Source organism: Perca fluviatilis, chromosome 15 (assembly GCF_010015445.1).
Source record: "Perca fluviatilis chromosome 15, GENO_Pfluv_1.0, whole genome shotgun sequence".
In the NCBI taxonomy this organism is placed as follows: Eukaryota; Metazoa; Chordata; class Actinopteri; order Perciformes; family Percidae; genus Perca; species Perca fluviatilis.
In genome coordinates, this window is record NC_053126.1 from 12,864,935 (window position 1) to 12,880,779 (window position 15,845).

A 15,845-nucleotide genomic window follows, 5' to 3' on the forward strand; every position below is an offset into this window, starting at 1 on the left:
TGTGTTTTCTCACGCCCCCTTCCACGTCGACCTGCACCCTCGCCATATTTCCAATTCTGTGAAGCCTGCAGCCCGATTTGCTGCTAAATTGCAGAGGAGAATATTTCCCACAAGATAGTAGTAGGTGTGAAACGATTTACATCCCCGTTAGCTTCCTGGCTAGTGTCTGTTAATTCATTCTGCAACAATGAACGTCTTCAGACTGACAGGGGACCTTTCTCATCTGGCTGCTATCATCATCCTGCTACTCAAAATATGGAAAAGCAGGTCATGTGCAGGTGAGCCACAGCTATAATTTCTATTACATATGTTACAATATTGTTTTTCGAACGTCACTGATTAACTTTGCCTGTCTTTAAATTGCTAAAATCGTTTTAGCTTAGTTTTTCTCTTCTTACCAGCAAGTTCCAAGCTAGCTAACGATAGCTACATGCTAACGTTTCCCACCCATTCATTTGAGTCTAGGCTAATACCGTTAGCCGATAACAACTGGAAACGGCTGTCTGCACCTCCATCACTTCTAGTAGCAGTCTAACGTTACTGTTATATCTAACGTTACTGAAAATATATAGTTAACGTTACCTATTTAAAGTTAGAGGCAATAACGTCCCAATGTAGCATAGCATCAGCTAACGTAACTTTGTTGGGATGGCTAATGTGAGTTGAACTTAGTTGTAACATGTAAGCTAAACTACGTTACGGATTGAAGTAGTCACTTGGGTCACTGCTGCTTAGTAGATGAATGAGCAAATAAACACAAAGTTATTCCGATTTTTTTGCAGTGTATTTTTTCCTTCAGGTTCACCGGTTGGTTTTGCTTTCTCTACACATAACTCATCCATTCACTCCGGCTCTGTTAATATGAAGTTTGGTGCTCGATGTTTTTGGTCTGGCTTCTGACGTGGCGTTCTAGAATGCCCTGCGGTAGTATCTAACCTGCTAAAGTGTTATTTTTTCTTTTACCTTTACCATGCTTAATTCCGCTAGCTCTTATGACACGTGTTATGTATTGATGGTAAACCGCACATTGAACCACAGAGATAGATAAGAGTCAATTCTGATGTGCAGTCAAAAGGAAACTGGTGGATGGATACTACTTGGTTATGAGGAGAAGCGCTGGGATTGGCAAAAGTTAATTGAGGTTACAATTAAGAGCTGATGGTGTTTCTCCATTATTTAGGCTAACATGGTTAGATATCACGTAGTATCTACATCTAAGTTACACAGTGAATTTAAAATGTTTATTACAGAGATTTATGTTAGAAAATCCATTAATCCATAATCTGTAAACTTTATAGCCTAAAATCACAACTCATACATTTTCCTTTTAACGGGATAAAATGGGATTTTATTTTTTATTTTATTTTTTACAAAAAGCTTACAGGACAGACATACAGTACATGCAATAGATGTTTTGTATAATAGACAGAAATAACAATAGTACAATTACACAATTGAGAGCGAGAATGACAATATTAGGTAATGTGGTGCACAGATACATTAAGGATATGATCAGAGAAAATATTGATCAACGTCAGAGTGCCGCCAAGCACTGGCAGAACCCCAAAACCTCCTCTGTACCATTAAGACCTGGAAAGAGGACAGACTATACAAACACTGCAGGGGCAAAACTCCAGCCGCTTATACTTTCCAGGGGGCCTCTAGCCTCTGTACCCCGCCTGGCTATCAATGGGCTGACATATACAGACAAGTTCACTCAGACTAAAAGTCACTCCTACAGTGACTTGCATAAGTTTACACACACATGTTAAAGTTGTCTAAAAAGAGGAATACAAAAAAAAAATCTTAATCTTAATGCCTTAATTAAAAACAATTGGAAAAATCCAACCTTTAAGGACACCAATTTTCTTTGTGAATGAATAATGTATTGTAAATAAATAAATGTTCTTCCTTAAAATACAGGGGGCATAAGTATACACACCCCTATGTTAAAGTCCCATAGAGGCAGGCAGATTTTTATTTTTAAAGGCCAGTTATTTCATGGATCCAGGATACTATACCTTCACCATACCTAGAGATTGGCATGGGGTACTTTCCATAAGATCATCTCTCAATGCAAATCAAACCACCCATTAGGCTAACTGAAATAAAACCATGCCAATCTCTAGGTATGGTGAAGGGTATGTGATGATGTTGGGCTATTTTAATTCCAAAGGCCAAGGGAACTTTATCAGGATGCATAGTATCCTGGATCCATGAAATAACTGGCCTTTAAAAATAAAAATCTGCCTGCCTCTATGGGAATTTAACATAGGGGTGTCTATACTTGTGCCCCCTGTATTTTAAGGAAGAAAATTTTTTTATTTACGAATATTTATTCACAAAGAAAATTGGTATCCTTAAAGGTTGGATTTTCCTAAGCTTTTTAATTAAGTCATTAAGATCAATTTCCAAAAGATGTTTTTTCATTCCTCTTTTTAGTCAACTTTAGCATGGGTGTGTAAACTTATGAAAGCCACTCTAACCTGCATTTCTGTGGGAGGAAACCCACACAGACCCAAAGAATATACAACTCCATACAGAAAATCTGCCAGATTCAAACCAACAACCTCACTGCTGCCCAGTGTGGATCTGTATGCATCTTAAAGGGGTAGTTAAGAGTTTTTGAAGTGGGGTTATATGAGGTATTTTTCCATAGTTAGTGTATACCTACAGTAGATTGCGGCCCCCAGGTTTGGAGAAGAAGGCAGGAGTACTGGCACAGAAGCTAAGCAATGTACTGCTGTGGACCGTGCCAAATGTATTTTACGAGGGAAAAAACATAAAAAAAAAAAATTACATTATATTCTGAGTATTTTCACTGCTTTCCCTTGCCATCCGGCAGCCCTTTTTTAAGATTATTTTTGGGAACTTTTTCCCTTTATTACTAGTGACAGTGGATAGACACGAAAGGGGGAGAGAGATGGGGGAAGACAAGCAGCAAAGGGCAGCAGGTCGGATTTGAACCCGCGCCGCTGTAGGACTCAGCCAACATGGGGCGAACACTCTTACTGGGTGAGCTAGAGGCCGCCCCCCCAACAGCCCTTTCTGACGGGAAACTGAAGCAGTTTTCTATGCTTTCTTCATAGAGGCAGACTCCCTTGACAAATAGTCATTTTACCTTGCAGAACACAGGAGTTGTTGGTCTACTGCTGCTTCGATCAGTTAGTTTGTTTGCAGCAAGGGCTGTCTGACGGCAAGGTAAAACGGCAAACATTTTCTAAATATACAGTACATTTAAACTGATCGATTTTTTTATTTAAAATGTTTTCTTCTCCAAACTGGGGTCATGCTGACCGCCTTACTGTAGATCATACACTGACTAAGAAGTAACTAAGTACCTCAAACCCTGCTTCAAACATCCAAACTATCCCTTTAAAACATCTTAAGCTTATTTGCAAGTTAAAATCGTAATGTTTAGGCATGGTAAAGGTCAGGGAAAGATGTGTGAGGGATGTTCATCTCTGCCTGTAATTGTCCTTGGAACCAACATACTGTTGTAAGAGACTCTGTTGTGACTGTGATCCGGTCAGAGGTCCATACAGACCCAGAGAGAAACCTGTACAAACTTCTTGTCTTCTCATGATGCCCTAAGTTTGATGTACTGTGTAAGTCCATGCACTTGAGTTGCTCTTGTGCCTGCCAACCTGAGAGGTTATCAGTTTGTGCATTTTCACTAAGATAGCATTAGTCAAAGTAATTAAAATTGACTGTATAATACCAGACACTATACATGCAATTTCATTATGCCAATAAACTGGGTCTTAAAAAGTCTTAAAGTTTTAAATTTCAAAATCAAAATTTAAGGCCTTAAAAAGTCTTATACCCAACCTTACTCTGGGTCCTCCACAGGGTCACTAGAAACCAGTCCTATAATGCGAATGAGGAAATCAGAATTGTTTCAGATGATCCTGACTCTGACATCTGCCGTTTTCTGTCGTGATATAGGTCTTAAATTTAATTCATAACGATCTTAAAAAGTCTTAAATTTGACTTGGTGAAACCTGCAGAAACCCTGAATAAAACAAGTCCAAAAGGACTGATATTGCTGATTTTCCAGATAAATATTCATCATGTTTCCAGTAGATGTCACCGTTCAACAAGGAAAAGCATTTGATTCATACTGTATGCAAACTACTTGTGAAGCTGTTCTGAAGTTGCTGTTGGGTCAACATAAATGTTAAATGTGCTTGATACATCTGTTAAAGGTATCTCTGGAAAGAGCCAAATCCTGTTTGCTGTGGTGTTCACCACTCGCTACTTGGATCTGCTCACCTCCTTTATCTCCCTCTATAACACAAGCATGAAGGTAAGACACCAGTCACGCCCAAGCTCTGACCAGCAGCCTTTCATACATGTCCCGTATTTCTCCTCACTACTTTTTTTTATTTTTATTTTTATTTTTTTTTAAATGACAAGCCGTTCTGCTTTGTTTACCAGTTGATCTACATCGGCTGTGCGTACGCCACAGTCTACCTGATCTACGTGAAGTTCAGGGCAACCTACGATGGCAACCATGACAGTTTCAGAGTGGAGTTCCTGGTTGTTCCCGTTGGGGGTCTTGCTGTTCTCATCAACCACAACTTCTCTCTCATGGAGGTGGGTTCGACCTTCTGTATTGTTGTCAAAGCGGGACATGATTCATCGGAAAAGGAGCTGAGCACTAAGAACATCCTGCTATAAACATCACATCACATTTACTGTAGTATGAATGAGCATCTACATTTTTGTACATCCTGCACTAACCATACAGCCTTTATTTTCCTTCTTAATGTTAAACGGTTATATGTATGTGTTATTTGTTTCTGTATTTATTTATTTGTTTATTTTTATAATATTGGTTTTATGTATGCACCAGCAACCAAAGCAAATTCCTAGTAAGTGCTACTTACCTAATATTAATAATTAATTAATAAATATTTGTAATCCTGCACATTTAAATCTATCTGTCTCCAGATCCTGTGGACATTCTCCATCTACCTAGAGTCGGTGGCAATCCTGCCTCAGCTCTTCATGATCAGCAAGACTGGCGAGGCAGAGACGATCACCACCCACTACCTGTTCTGCCTGGGCCTGTATCGGGCCCTCTATCTTCTCAACTGGATCTGGCGTTATTACTTTGAAGGCTTCTTAGACATGATCGCCATCTTTGCCGGATTGGTCCAGACTGTCCTCTACTGTGACTTCTTCTACCTTTATGTCACCAAAGGTGGGTTACCTGCTGGTATCATCCAGTGTGGCATTAGACAGATCAAAACTAATGAAATAATCCAACAATATGTCGTATAGTTATATGTATGCTGTAAGAGTTATTTGTTATCATTCCTCCAGTCCACACTGACCCTGAAGTGATCCCTTCCGAAAGTAACCTCAATGTAGGAGATACATAGTCCCTGTTCCCTGTAAAACCTCATTCTAAAGTTCAGTTGAAGCTAATATGAGGCTTAAGCAATCAGAATTTCTTGAATCAAGTGATCTTTTTAGTACAAAAATCCCTCTTTGTATTACTGTCCACAGTAGCTCAGCAATGAAACACTGTCCCAGGAAACACACAAAGTTGTTTTTGTGCTAAAAAGACAAGTCAATTTAGAAATACACACTTAATTTGGCTAACCTAGACTGCCGAAGCCGCATATTAGCATCGGTTGAACTTCAGAATAAATTTTTTCCCACGAAACCATGACTGTGGATATTTTGCATTAGAAAGAAATTGCTTGTGAGTAAAGTCAAGACCGTTCAAGACTTTTCCTTCACTATTAATAATCTTCAATCCCATCATAGTGCGTCCAAAACTGAAACTATTTACACTTGTGCAATGTTTGTCTAGAAACAATAATGATGTAGAAAATCTTGGACATCACAGTTTTTTTCTCTACAGTAACTTAAATACAGTAGTTTTCTTGGGGCCATCATCTAGTTGAGGAAATGTATCTTTTTTATGTAGAGGGGAGACTATTCGTTTTATTCAGAAACGATAATTTCTTCATTCGGGCCTCGGGTGTCATCAGTGACGTCATTGGTCTAAATCGATGCATGCCTCCATACGCGCTTCACTGAAAACTTCCTGGACATAACCTCACATCTTGTTGCCAGTTCCCCCCCTTAGGAACGTTTTTTTAGGAATGCAGAAAATTGATTTGCCTTTCCACCTTTTTATGTTGTAAAGCAGAAATAAATATGCGTAGAACACTCAGCAGATCATCTATTTCGTAGAGACAGACATTCTGGAGTTTTTGGTCTCCTTTTTCACCACAGCGTGTCCATCCTGCAGCCATTCAAACATGATGGTAAATTACGAAGAACAACACGTCTCTGTGTTATTTCTTATCTGTGAAAATTGTGTCTCAAGCAAGCTGTTTATAACAAAAATTCTCATCGGTCTAAATGGCCTAATCTTCACGGTTTAGTTCCTGTGTTTAATTGAAAAGGGCTTTTGGTTCACACCACCAGATCTTGCTTCTGAGCACAAATTGCAGAATTCCATTTTAAATGCTCCTTAAAAAATGGAACCTCTGACACTGAAACGATCAAAGCAAAGAAGTGTAAATAATTTATGGCAAAGTGAACATATACCGGCCTAGTGATGGTTTCTGACTGTCTATCTTTCTAACTCACCCCTCAGTGTTGAAAGGCAAGAAGCTGAGCCTTCCGGCGTAAAACCTACAGAAGGAGATGGAGACTCCCAGCAGACTCAGGGTGGTGGGGGAGATCACATGATGTAATCTCGTGACCTACAGCAAAAGATGCCTGAGGCAGAGAGCCAACTATCTGGGGGGGGGGAACACTAGTCTTCTTGATGATTGCTGATGGACAACTGGTAAATGCCAACAAACACCAGAGCTGAACAAAAATCATACTAGGTCAACCTTTGGATTTCTGTGTTCAGCATCTTGCCTTAAACTTCTTTTCATTGCTGTTCAAATAAGCGAAAAGGCTTTTTTTGTTTTTCTACATGTGAGGCGTATACGCTTGTTTTTTTATTTTTTTTATAATGTCACAAATAGGGTCGACTCCGAGAAGTACCTTGTTTGACTTGGTAATGAATACACAATGTACAGTCTTGAGTGAGACTAAAGAGGTAATGTATCTGAGTGCCTGATGAGGATTACGTCCACTTTGGCACAGTTTTTCTTTTTTTACTTTTGGATTTTCCTTTTGTCTGCATATACTGTAATACATGTACCTTCTCATGGAAATATTCAAAGATGCCAACAGCAACACTTTCACTCCAACGCACATGCATTTTGTAAAACATTTTAACTTTTCTTCTATAAATCTGACAATTTTGTAAGCAGAACTCATGAGAGGATTTTTAGTTTCAACTTAGGTTTAAGATGTAACCCATGAAATAAATTGAATTCCAGCAATCTTTTGGACATAGATGTCAGCATTTTCAAATGGTGGCTATCTCATTTATAATTAAACCTTTTCATGTGTTAATTGAATTTCTTTTCCTTCAGCTTACTGTATTGAAGAAGAAAAAAATACATAAATTGTTCTACAGCTTTAAAATGGATTTCACACAATCTTTTAACAATGTTACATCACATTTGGGATGTAGATGGAGCACAAACTTTGTTTCTGCCAGCATTGCACCCCAATAACAAACTCATGAACACCTTCAAACAGTGACTTGTCGGTTATCTCAAGGTAGAAATCTATGAAGTCAAGAGTAAAGCAATAAGGAATGACTGAATAGGGATATTTGGCATGAGATCCTATAGCACTTTGACTAGTTGTGACATTTCAATTGTTAACCGTATAGCTGGAGTGTGAACAGTTAAACAGATTTCACATGGTGCTGATCGATTATTGAGTAGAGGTGATCAAGTTGTTCAATGGGTGAATTTTATTAAATTTACAGGCCTCTTGTTAACTTTTGAATTTTTGTTTTCAAAGTAGTCATTCCTAAAGGATTATTTCAACTTTTTGTCTTTTTGTGCATGATAACGCCTCCATTAAAGATTTTATTAGAATCACACTCTTGTGTCGCTGTTTGATTATTTATATCACGCAAGCACAGATATGAAGCAAACCTTTTTTTTTAAGTACATTGTGTTTTTGACCATTACGAATACTATGGAGAGTAGTGGTAGAGTAGAAGTATTCAGATCCTTTACTTAAGTGAAAGTATTAATACCAAACTGTAAAGATGCCGTTTAAAGTAAAAGCCCTGCATTTATATCCTGCATTGAAAATGTTCCTTAAAGGGACACTTTTGTTACTTAAAGGGTTGTGTCATCTTTGTGTGTACAGTGTTTAGATGAACAGTGTTTAGTTTCCCTCCGTAGCGCCAGTGCACGGAGAAGCAGAGCAGCGGAGGTCTGCTTCTGTGGGGGGCTCCATGCGGGTGAGAAATTCTGAAATATGACCAGCAATACACAGATCCTCTGTCTAAATATGACTAACCAACAGACCTCAGTCTGTTAGGTTAGATAATTTGCACTACCCTATCCCACCCATACTGTTCTATTTATTTACAAATGTACATACTGTAATTACACCTATACATAGCCAGATTCTACTGCTCTTCATAATGTTCATCCTGCACATATATATATATATATATTATATATATATATATATATATATATATATATATATATATATTACTATTATAATGTCACTGCTACTACATTGCACATATCTGTACATGTTGTTCATACATTGTACATATTACATTTACATTATTCTGCTCTTATAACACTGCAATGTATGTTCTGCCTGTGCACCACCTGTCAATACTTTGTATATCACATTGCACTTTTCTGCTTGTTTTGCACTTCTGGTTAGACACAAACTGCATTTTGTTGTCTTTGTACTTGTACTCTGCACAGTGACAGTAAAGTTGAATCTAATCTAATCATAATGTGCTTAGTATTATTCTAACAAAAAGCGTTTGCAGTCGGGTTCCGAAGCTCTAGAACAATCTGCCTGAGGAAATTAGGTCAGCTGAGTCAGTGGTCTCCTTTAAGTCCCTTCTTTAAACATACTGTATTTTTTATCAGAGAGCCTTTCCTGATTTTATTTGTACTTGAACCTCCTACGAACTCTTACTAAATTTAAAATATTTTCTTACCCACACTATACAGGTTTTTAAACTCCAAATAGTTTCTTAATCAGTTTTTTTTAAGCTGTGATGATTGTATGACTTGTCTTTTATTTTGCTGCTTTGTGAAGCACTTTGTATTTTAAAAGTGCACTATAAATACAACATTTGAAGATGATAAAATAACCATTATTTCCCCAACTCAAATCCGTTGTAATACATGGAGATATCTCATGAAGAAAATTGTACAGTATACCATATTGATAAATAAAATTGGTGTGTGCCATACATTAGACTGCATTTTTTACCAGATAATCTATCACCAATAATACATTGTTTTAAAAGCCAAGAAACTTCTCCATCTCTGTTTGGACAGAAGACCAGCACAACTGTTTATCCTGATAAGGATTTATTCAAAGCTGCATTACAAACGTACAACATTGTGCTCTTTTAAAGTTAACAGTGTAGAAGAAAAAGTTCTCTCAGGTCCAGTTCCGTGGCTGGTTCAGATGAGTTTTATTCACTGCGCAGTGGAGAAAGAAGCTCACAAGAAGTTGTAGGATTCTCTCTGACCAGAATGAGTTTCTAGTCAGGGTTCTATACAAAGTTACAGGAAGCAACAGAATAACAAAAGCTGAGAAGACATTCACTCACAAAACTATCTGAGTAGGTTTACATGGACCCAATACCATCTCAAACTATTTAAAAATGGTCCTTTGTTAAATAAGGTGTGAACTCCCCTGGAGCTGGGTTGGGCTTTAAAGAAACAGTCTCACTCACAGTGACCAAAGTAAAATACTTTGTTTTAAATACTAAGCGAGGCAAAAAGGGAGACAGACTTAATTAACACAGGCGACACAAAGAGGATATCAGTATAAAATGAGACTAAAATTGTTAGGTAATTCATTTTCTTCTACAACAGCAAACACACATGTAACAGTTATTTTGTAGTGATTTCTTTTGCTTAATAAGCATGTGCATCAGATATTTGCAGACATACACAACATACAGTACACAGGCATTTTCAGACTGAATAGAATAGTGCATTTGGATTAACTACACTGTTCAGCCATGAGTCAACATCTTTCTCTGATACTTGAAATCAGCCACCATTTCACAAGATATGTGCATAGTGCATATAGAATATGTTTGGATTAGACTAAAATAAGTCTTCCGTATATGGCTATTAATGCAATTGAAAGGTTAGTTGATTCATGTTTTGGCTGTTGTAGACATTTTATTCTTCTTGAATTAGCCAAATGTGGGACATTGTTTGCATTTCAGATGAAGCCAACACATTACATCCACACTCAATACCACTCCGAAATCCCCAGGATGTGTCCTAATCAAACCAAAAAAGAAAAGAAAATGTAGCTATATCACACTAATAAAAGAAATGGTACATATCAGTACTCTTAGTGCCAAGTTGTCTCAGACAATCTGCATGTCCAAAATGTGGGACAATGTTAAAAGGCCTAAATTATCTTAATTCATGTAATATAAACATCTCAGGTCAATAGCATTCAAGCTATTGGCTCTGGCCAACAGCCTCAGCCAAGGGACCCCACCATCCTCAACGATCTGTCTATAGTCTATTGCTCCCCTCATCCTTCCTGCCTCCACTGATTCAATTTCCTTCCCTGATTTTTTGCCTGCCTTTCTCTGTGTCTTATTTCTCTTCTTTACCATTGTGATCTGAAATACATTACATTGAATAATCAATAATATGCATAGAATTAAGTGGAACAATTTTTATTAAATTTTCTGAACTCAAACATTATTATTATTTATTTAAAATAATGCATTAGAAGACTAAAACCCTGTAAATAACCATTGTTATTGCAAAAAAATATGCTGTTCCACATCAGGCCAATCAAACTGTCCCACCTTTCGAACCCTATTTCAGTCTTTATATGTTATGTATTTCTTATTACAGTCTGGTTTAAACACTGCCACTGACCTTTGGGTGGTCTACACCATTGACATATATAAAAGGTCTACACACAGGGTGTTTCCTGCTGAAGATTGCTCCATCCTATTCTACAGTATGATTGGAGAGCTACATTTATTGACTTTTAGGTCACCCACTGGAGTGCAAGTGTCCCACATCACAACAATTCACCTATATAAAATGTCTAGATATAGAGATGATGACAAGCATTTTAGAAAAATATGTAATATTTAGGCCTTAGACATACAGTAACCATCAGGGAGTCTTTGTGCATAGAAAATTATTACATACTGTGCATTTGAAGGGTCATTTCAAGAATCAACCTACTGCATTTCCTTCAGTTATGAAGTTTCACATTCACTCGCCTCCTCCTGGACTTTACATTGCTGGTAGGAATAAAGGACAACAGAGAAGAAAATAAAAAATACGATATGAAAATAATATTGTCAGTTATATGTGTGTACACTGTATTCCCATTTTAGAAGAGATGTTGACAAAACTCCATTGATTTAACTGCATCACTGACGTTTTCGACCAACTGCGTTCCAAGTGTCAGATGCAGCTTTAAATATAATGTCCTGAACTCTAATTAATGACATCATGTTATTGATGACTATAGATTACTATCATGTGTATTGTATATAGGCTATATCTTCAAGGCTGAGCTTACCTTGAAAAACACCAAGTGTGGTTGAAACATTGATATAATAAAATCATATGGGTGGTCATCTTTTGTTCAAATTACACTCGGAATCCTAGGTACACACTGATTCCTCAGTACATTACCTTTGTCAGATGCGGGTAATAGCGGCTGAGGATGTTGGAGGCGGTGATATAAAGCACATTAAAGATGACTGAAACCATGACAGAGAAAAGGGCGATGCCGGGTAGCAGACACAGCAGAGTCAGCCCTCCTACAAACAACAGAAACACTGACAGACACACAGAGAAACAAATTGTTGGTTAACCATTTGTGCAACAGAAACTTTGCACAAATGAGTTTTTTTTAATCATACTATATTTAATCTTTGGGTACATTTCTATACATTTAATTATATTTTAGTTAAAAACAGGCATTGGATGTGCCCAAAGACTAAATATATAGTATGATAAGAAAATGGCTGTATCTCAGAAACTACAAGGAGCACTATCAAGTATTTGGTATCTATAAACTCAAAACAAGTTGAATATCAAAGATGTGCACACATATGTAGCGTAAAAAATAGATTTCATATGGAAAGCTTTGAATAAAGACATTTTAGCCTATATTAGACTTAAACTATTGATGAAAGTGTGATTTTTTTGTTTGTGATCTAACCACTTAAAAGTAGTTCTGTTAAATACTTGGCCAAAGTATGTCCGTACCAGATTTCTAGACTTAGACCAATCAGAACAAATGTTGTGGTATTTTTGTTTTAGTCTTCGGGCACAAAATGGGTTAAAGTACTGTCAGATGAGTATATTTTAGAAAATTGATTTTGACATGATTACACATACCTTCAAAGAAAACAAAACCTACTGCCGACATAATACAGGTCACAAGAGCAAAAGAGAGGAAAAGTCCGACAGGCAGTGCAGACAAGGCGCCGAACAGCAACACTGTGAGAGCAAAGAAAGGGTGGCTGCTCAGGTACTGTCCGAGTCTTGTGCTCTTCAGCTGTGCTACCTGTTAAAGAGAGAAAGATGGGAGGAGGTCAACGCAGTGCCCTCTGGTATGCTGCTGTAAAAAGTAAACATATACACAAAATATTCAGTTGTTTAACTGTGAGCATAAATTCAATTAACTCAAACTCAATAAAAAGCTATTGACAGATGTGGTGTTTTTGTGTTACCTTGGGGTCATCATGAAAACGCTTCAGAAGGGTGGTCCAACTTCCCCACAGCTGCTGAAAGTCAGTCACACTGCTGCTGCTGCTGCTGCTGCTGCTGTGCTGCATCTCCATCTCACCAGACTGAGGACATGAGGAAAACTGAGTCATCCTGACAGCAGCTATAGTTTTTTTTTTTTTTTTAAATAAAACTTTAGACACAGACTCAAGGATTCAAGTGAGCAACAGGGACTGTAACAGAATACAAGCCTTAAGTTGACTAGCTAACAGCTATTGTTACACCATTAATGACTTTAGAACTTTTCTGAAAAAAACATATAACTAAGTTAACAAGTACAAACCTGAACAATGTAGTAAACCTGGTTCGATTCTAAGCTCACAACATGTGAAACTGTGTCCTGTAATTGCCTCAGAGTCACTCCAACAGTAGCAACACACCCTTTTTATAAACACACCTTCTTCTTCCTTCTCCTCCTTCTTCCTCTTCTGGTAGAGAGAATCTAGTTGGTATTGTTGCTGCCATCTACTGCTCACCAAATATGTTTCAGGACAATACTGGGGGCTTTGCTTTCTTAAAGAATTCCTTTAGTGGTATCCTGGGAAAACCCTGACGGACTTCTGGCAAATTTGAGATTTGCTCTGCAATTCAATCTGGCCAAGAGCCATTTCAAGCCCATTTCCAATTTTTCCAAATCGAGGCACCAATCACAACTGTTGAGGTGGATTTTACACAATGACGGCCACCGAAGCGCAGCAACCCGTTGATGCCACTACGTCACCCGGATTGTTGATCTGATTGGTTGAAGGACTATCCAGTTGCGCCCAGAGGCATTTGAGCAGCGTCCATTGGTGACGCCCCTTTGGAAATAGGCTGTGAATGAAGCTTGCCCAGACCCACTCTCAGTTACAACTGAGAGTGGGTCTGGTGTCAACCAGGCTACTTCAGTGGTATTATATATCCATCTATCTTCGTCCGCTTATCTGGTGTCGGGTCGCGGGGGGAACAGCTCCAGCAGGGGACCCCAAACTTCCCTTTCCCCGAGCCACATTAACCAGCTCCGACTGGGGGATCCTGAAGCGTTCCCATATACATATTTTGTCAATTATTTTGGGGGAAGACGCATCAACGGTCCATAAAATATCTGGTTTCACCAATAGGCAAGATCATTATGGGAGATTAAAACTAAACTAAGTATCAAATAAATATGAGCAATACATTTAGCCCAAAACTGTTAATCAGAATTAAATAAATTATACAGTATATGTGAATTATTTGTATGTATTATGTATTATTGTAGAATAAATATAATATTGTGTTTGTGTTATGTCGTGAATTTGAAAATGAACTGCTACCTCCTCTGTCAGCTCTAGCCACTGAAAAGAACTAAGCAGAGAAATCAGGCCAATTGCCTGAGCTCATTACTATTCATGAGCTCACCCAGTTGCGCTGGGTAAAGGATGCTGATTTCCAGGCTCTTATTGGCTAGCTGTTAGCCAATGAGTCAAGCAGCTTATCTCATTGAATATTAATGAAAACTGGCACAAATCGAGCAGAGTCTTCCTGCAGGCTTTCTATACCACACTAGAATGGCTTGAAACAAGGTAACCAAGGCATTTTTTTCCACAAAAAATGTTAGAGTCCGTGGTAGAACTTCAGACATTACCACAAAGTAATGAAATACGTGTGGCAGGGCACCTTTAAACTAGAAAATGCATTTCCTGCAGAAAATGCTTGTGAATGTTGAAAAGCTAAATTGCTAAAGCTAAACTGGATTGCTGGCATAATTGTGTAAGACGAAAGTGAAGTAGTGAGAGTAGTTGGAAAAGTGGGAATGGTTTTAATTAGTACGAACTTCACTGATATGTTGAATAATACCAATAATGTATTAAACAATAGTGGAATATTTTAGGTTATTTTTTAAAAGAAAATAGTATAGGTATGACGAAAAAAGTGATGAGAAAGTAAATAGTATAATTTGTTGAAAAAAGTCATAAAAAAGACATAGTATAGAAGGTTTAAAAAAGTCATAGTATTTAGTATATCAGAAAAAGTCATAGTATAGTATGTTGAAAAGTGATAAAAACAGTAGCTTATCTGGTAGAGGGAGCGCCCCATGTACAGAGGCTCAGTCCTTGGTGCAGCAGCCACCGATTCAATTCTGACCTGCAGCCCTTAGTATTGTATGTTGAAAAGTGATTAAAAAGAAGTAGCTTATCTGGTAGAGGGAGTGCCCCCGCAGCAGCTGCCGATTCAATTCCGACCTGCTGCCTTTTGCTGCATGTTATTCCCCCTCTTTCTCCCCTTTCAAGCTGTCCTATCAAAAAAAGGCCTGAAATGCCCCAAAAAAATCCTAAACATTCATAGTATTTCATGTTGAAAAAAGTAATAGTATTTTGTGTGATAAAATGATAAAGTCTATGAATTGTCATAGTATAGTATGTCGAAAAAAGTCATAATATAGCATGTCGGAAAAAGTCATAGTAAAGTATGTCAAAAAAAGTGACAAAAAAGTCATAGCACAGTTTGTCGAAAGAAGTCATAGTATATGACAAAAAGTGATAAAAAAGTCACAATATAGTATGCCAAAAAAATTATTCAAAGTCATAGTATAGTATGTAGAAAAAAGTCATAGTATAGTAAGTCGAAAAATGTCATAGCATATTATGTCGAAAAACATTATAGTATAGTAAGTCGTCAACTCAACTGATTCCGTCTTCCAATTATTCTCTTATCACCGTTAGCTGTCTGCTGACACACATGTTTATGTTTTAGTCGTTTGCCTGTTTCACTTAGTATACTGGACCTCAAAACTTACTATCACATGTAGGATTTGAACATACAACCTTCTATCTTTGCATCATTCTCTTACCCCTCTGAGATATCTGACCTGCTATGTGTGATCATTTTTTCGTCATTTGCCTCTTTCACTTAGTATAAATGGACGTCAAAAATTACTGAGACATATTGGACCTGAACACCCAACCTTCTGGCTTCCAATCAATCTCTTAACCCTCT

General features: G+C 37.7%; 2 protein-coding genes across 4 annotated transcripts; one reads left to right on the forward strand and one right to left on the reverse strand.

Annotated features, from left to right (window-relative positions):
• LOC120574877 (ER lumen protein-retaining receptor 2-like) lies at window positions 1-7,981 on the forward strand. Its single transcript, XM_039825365.1, has 5 exons — window positions 1-278; window positions 4,209-4,309; window positions 4,441-4,599; window positions 4,957-5,209; window positions 6,623-7,981. Exons 1-5 carry the CDS (start codon window positions 188-190, stop codon window positions 6,655-6,657), a joined length of 639 nt encoding a protein of 212 aa, XP_039681299.1. The 5' UTR covers window positions 1-187; the 3' UTR covers window positions 6,658-7,981.
• A 1,460-nt stretch (window positions 7,982-9,441) lies between these two features.
• LOC120574878 (lipid droplet assembly factor 1-like) lies at window positions 9,442-13,280 on the reverse strand. Of its 3 annotated transcripts, none has more exons than XM_039825367.1 (6): window positions 13,171-13,280; window positions 12,833-12,952; window positions 12,498-12,666; window positions 11,787-11,932; window positions 11,328-11,386; window positions 9,442-10,391 (listed from the first exon to the last, which is right to left on the reverse strand). In XM_039825367.1, the coding sequence occupies exons 2-5, from the start codon at window positions 12,941-12,943 to the stop codon at window positions 11,342-11,344; spliced, it is 471 nt and encodes a 156-aa protein (XP_039681301.1). In that variant the 5' UTR covers window positions 12,944-12,952; window positions 13,171-13,280; the 3' UTR covers window positions 9,442-10,391; window positions 11,328-11,341. The 3 variants fall into 3 exon arrangements, with proteins under 3 accessions (XP_039681301.1, XP_039681300.1, XP_039681302.1); XM_039825368.1 differs by having other exon boundaries at window positions 9,446-9,646; XM_039825366.1 differs by having other exon boundaries at window positions 9,442-11,386.
• Window positions 13,281-15,845: the final 2,565 nt, after the last annotated feature.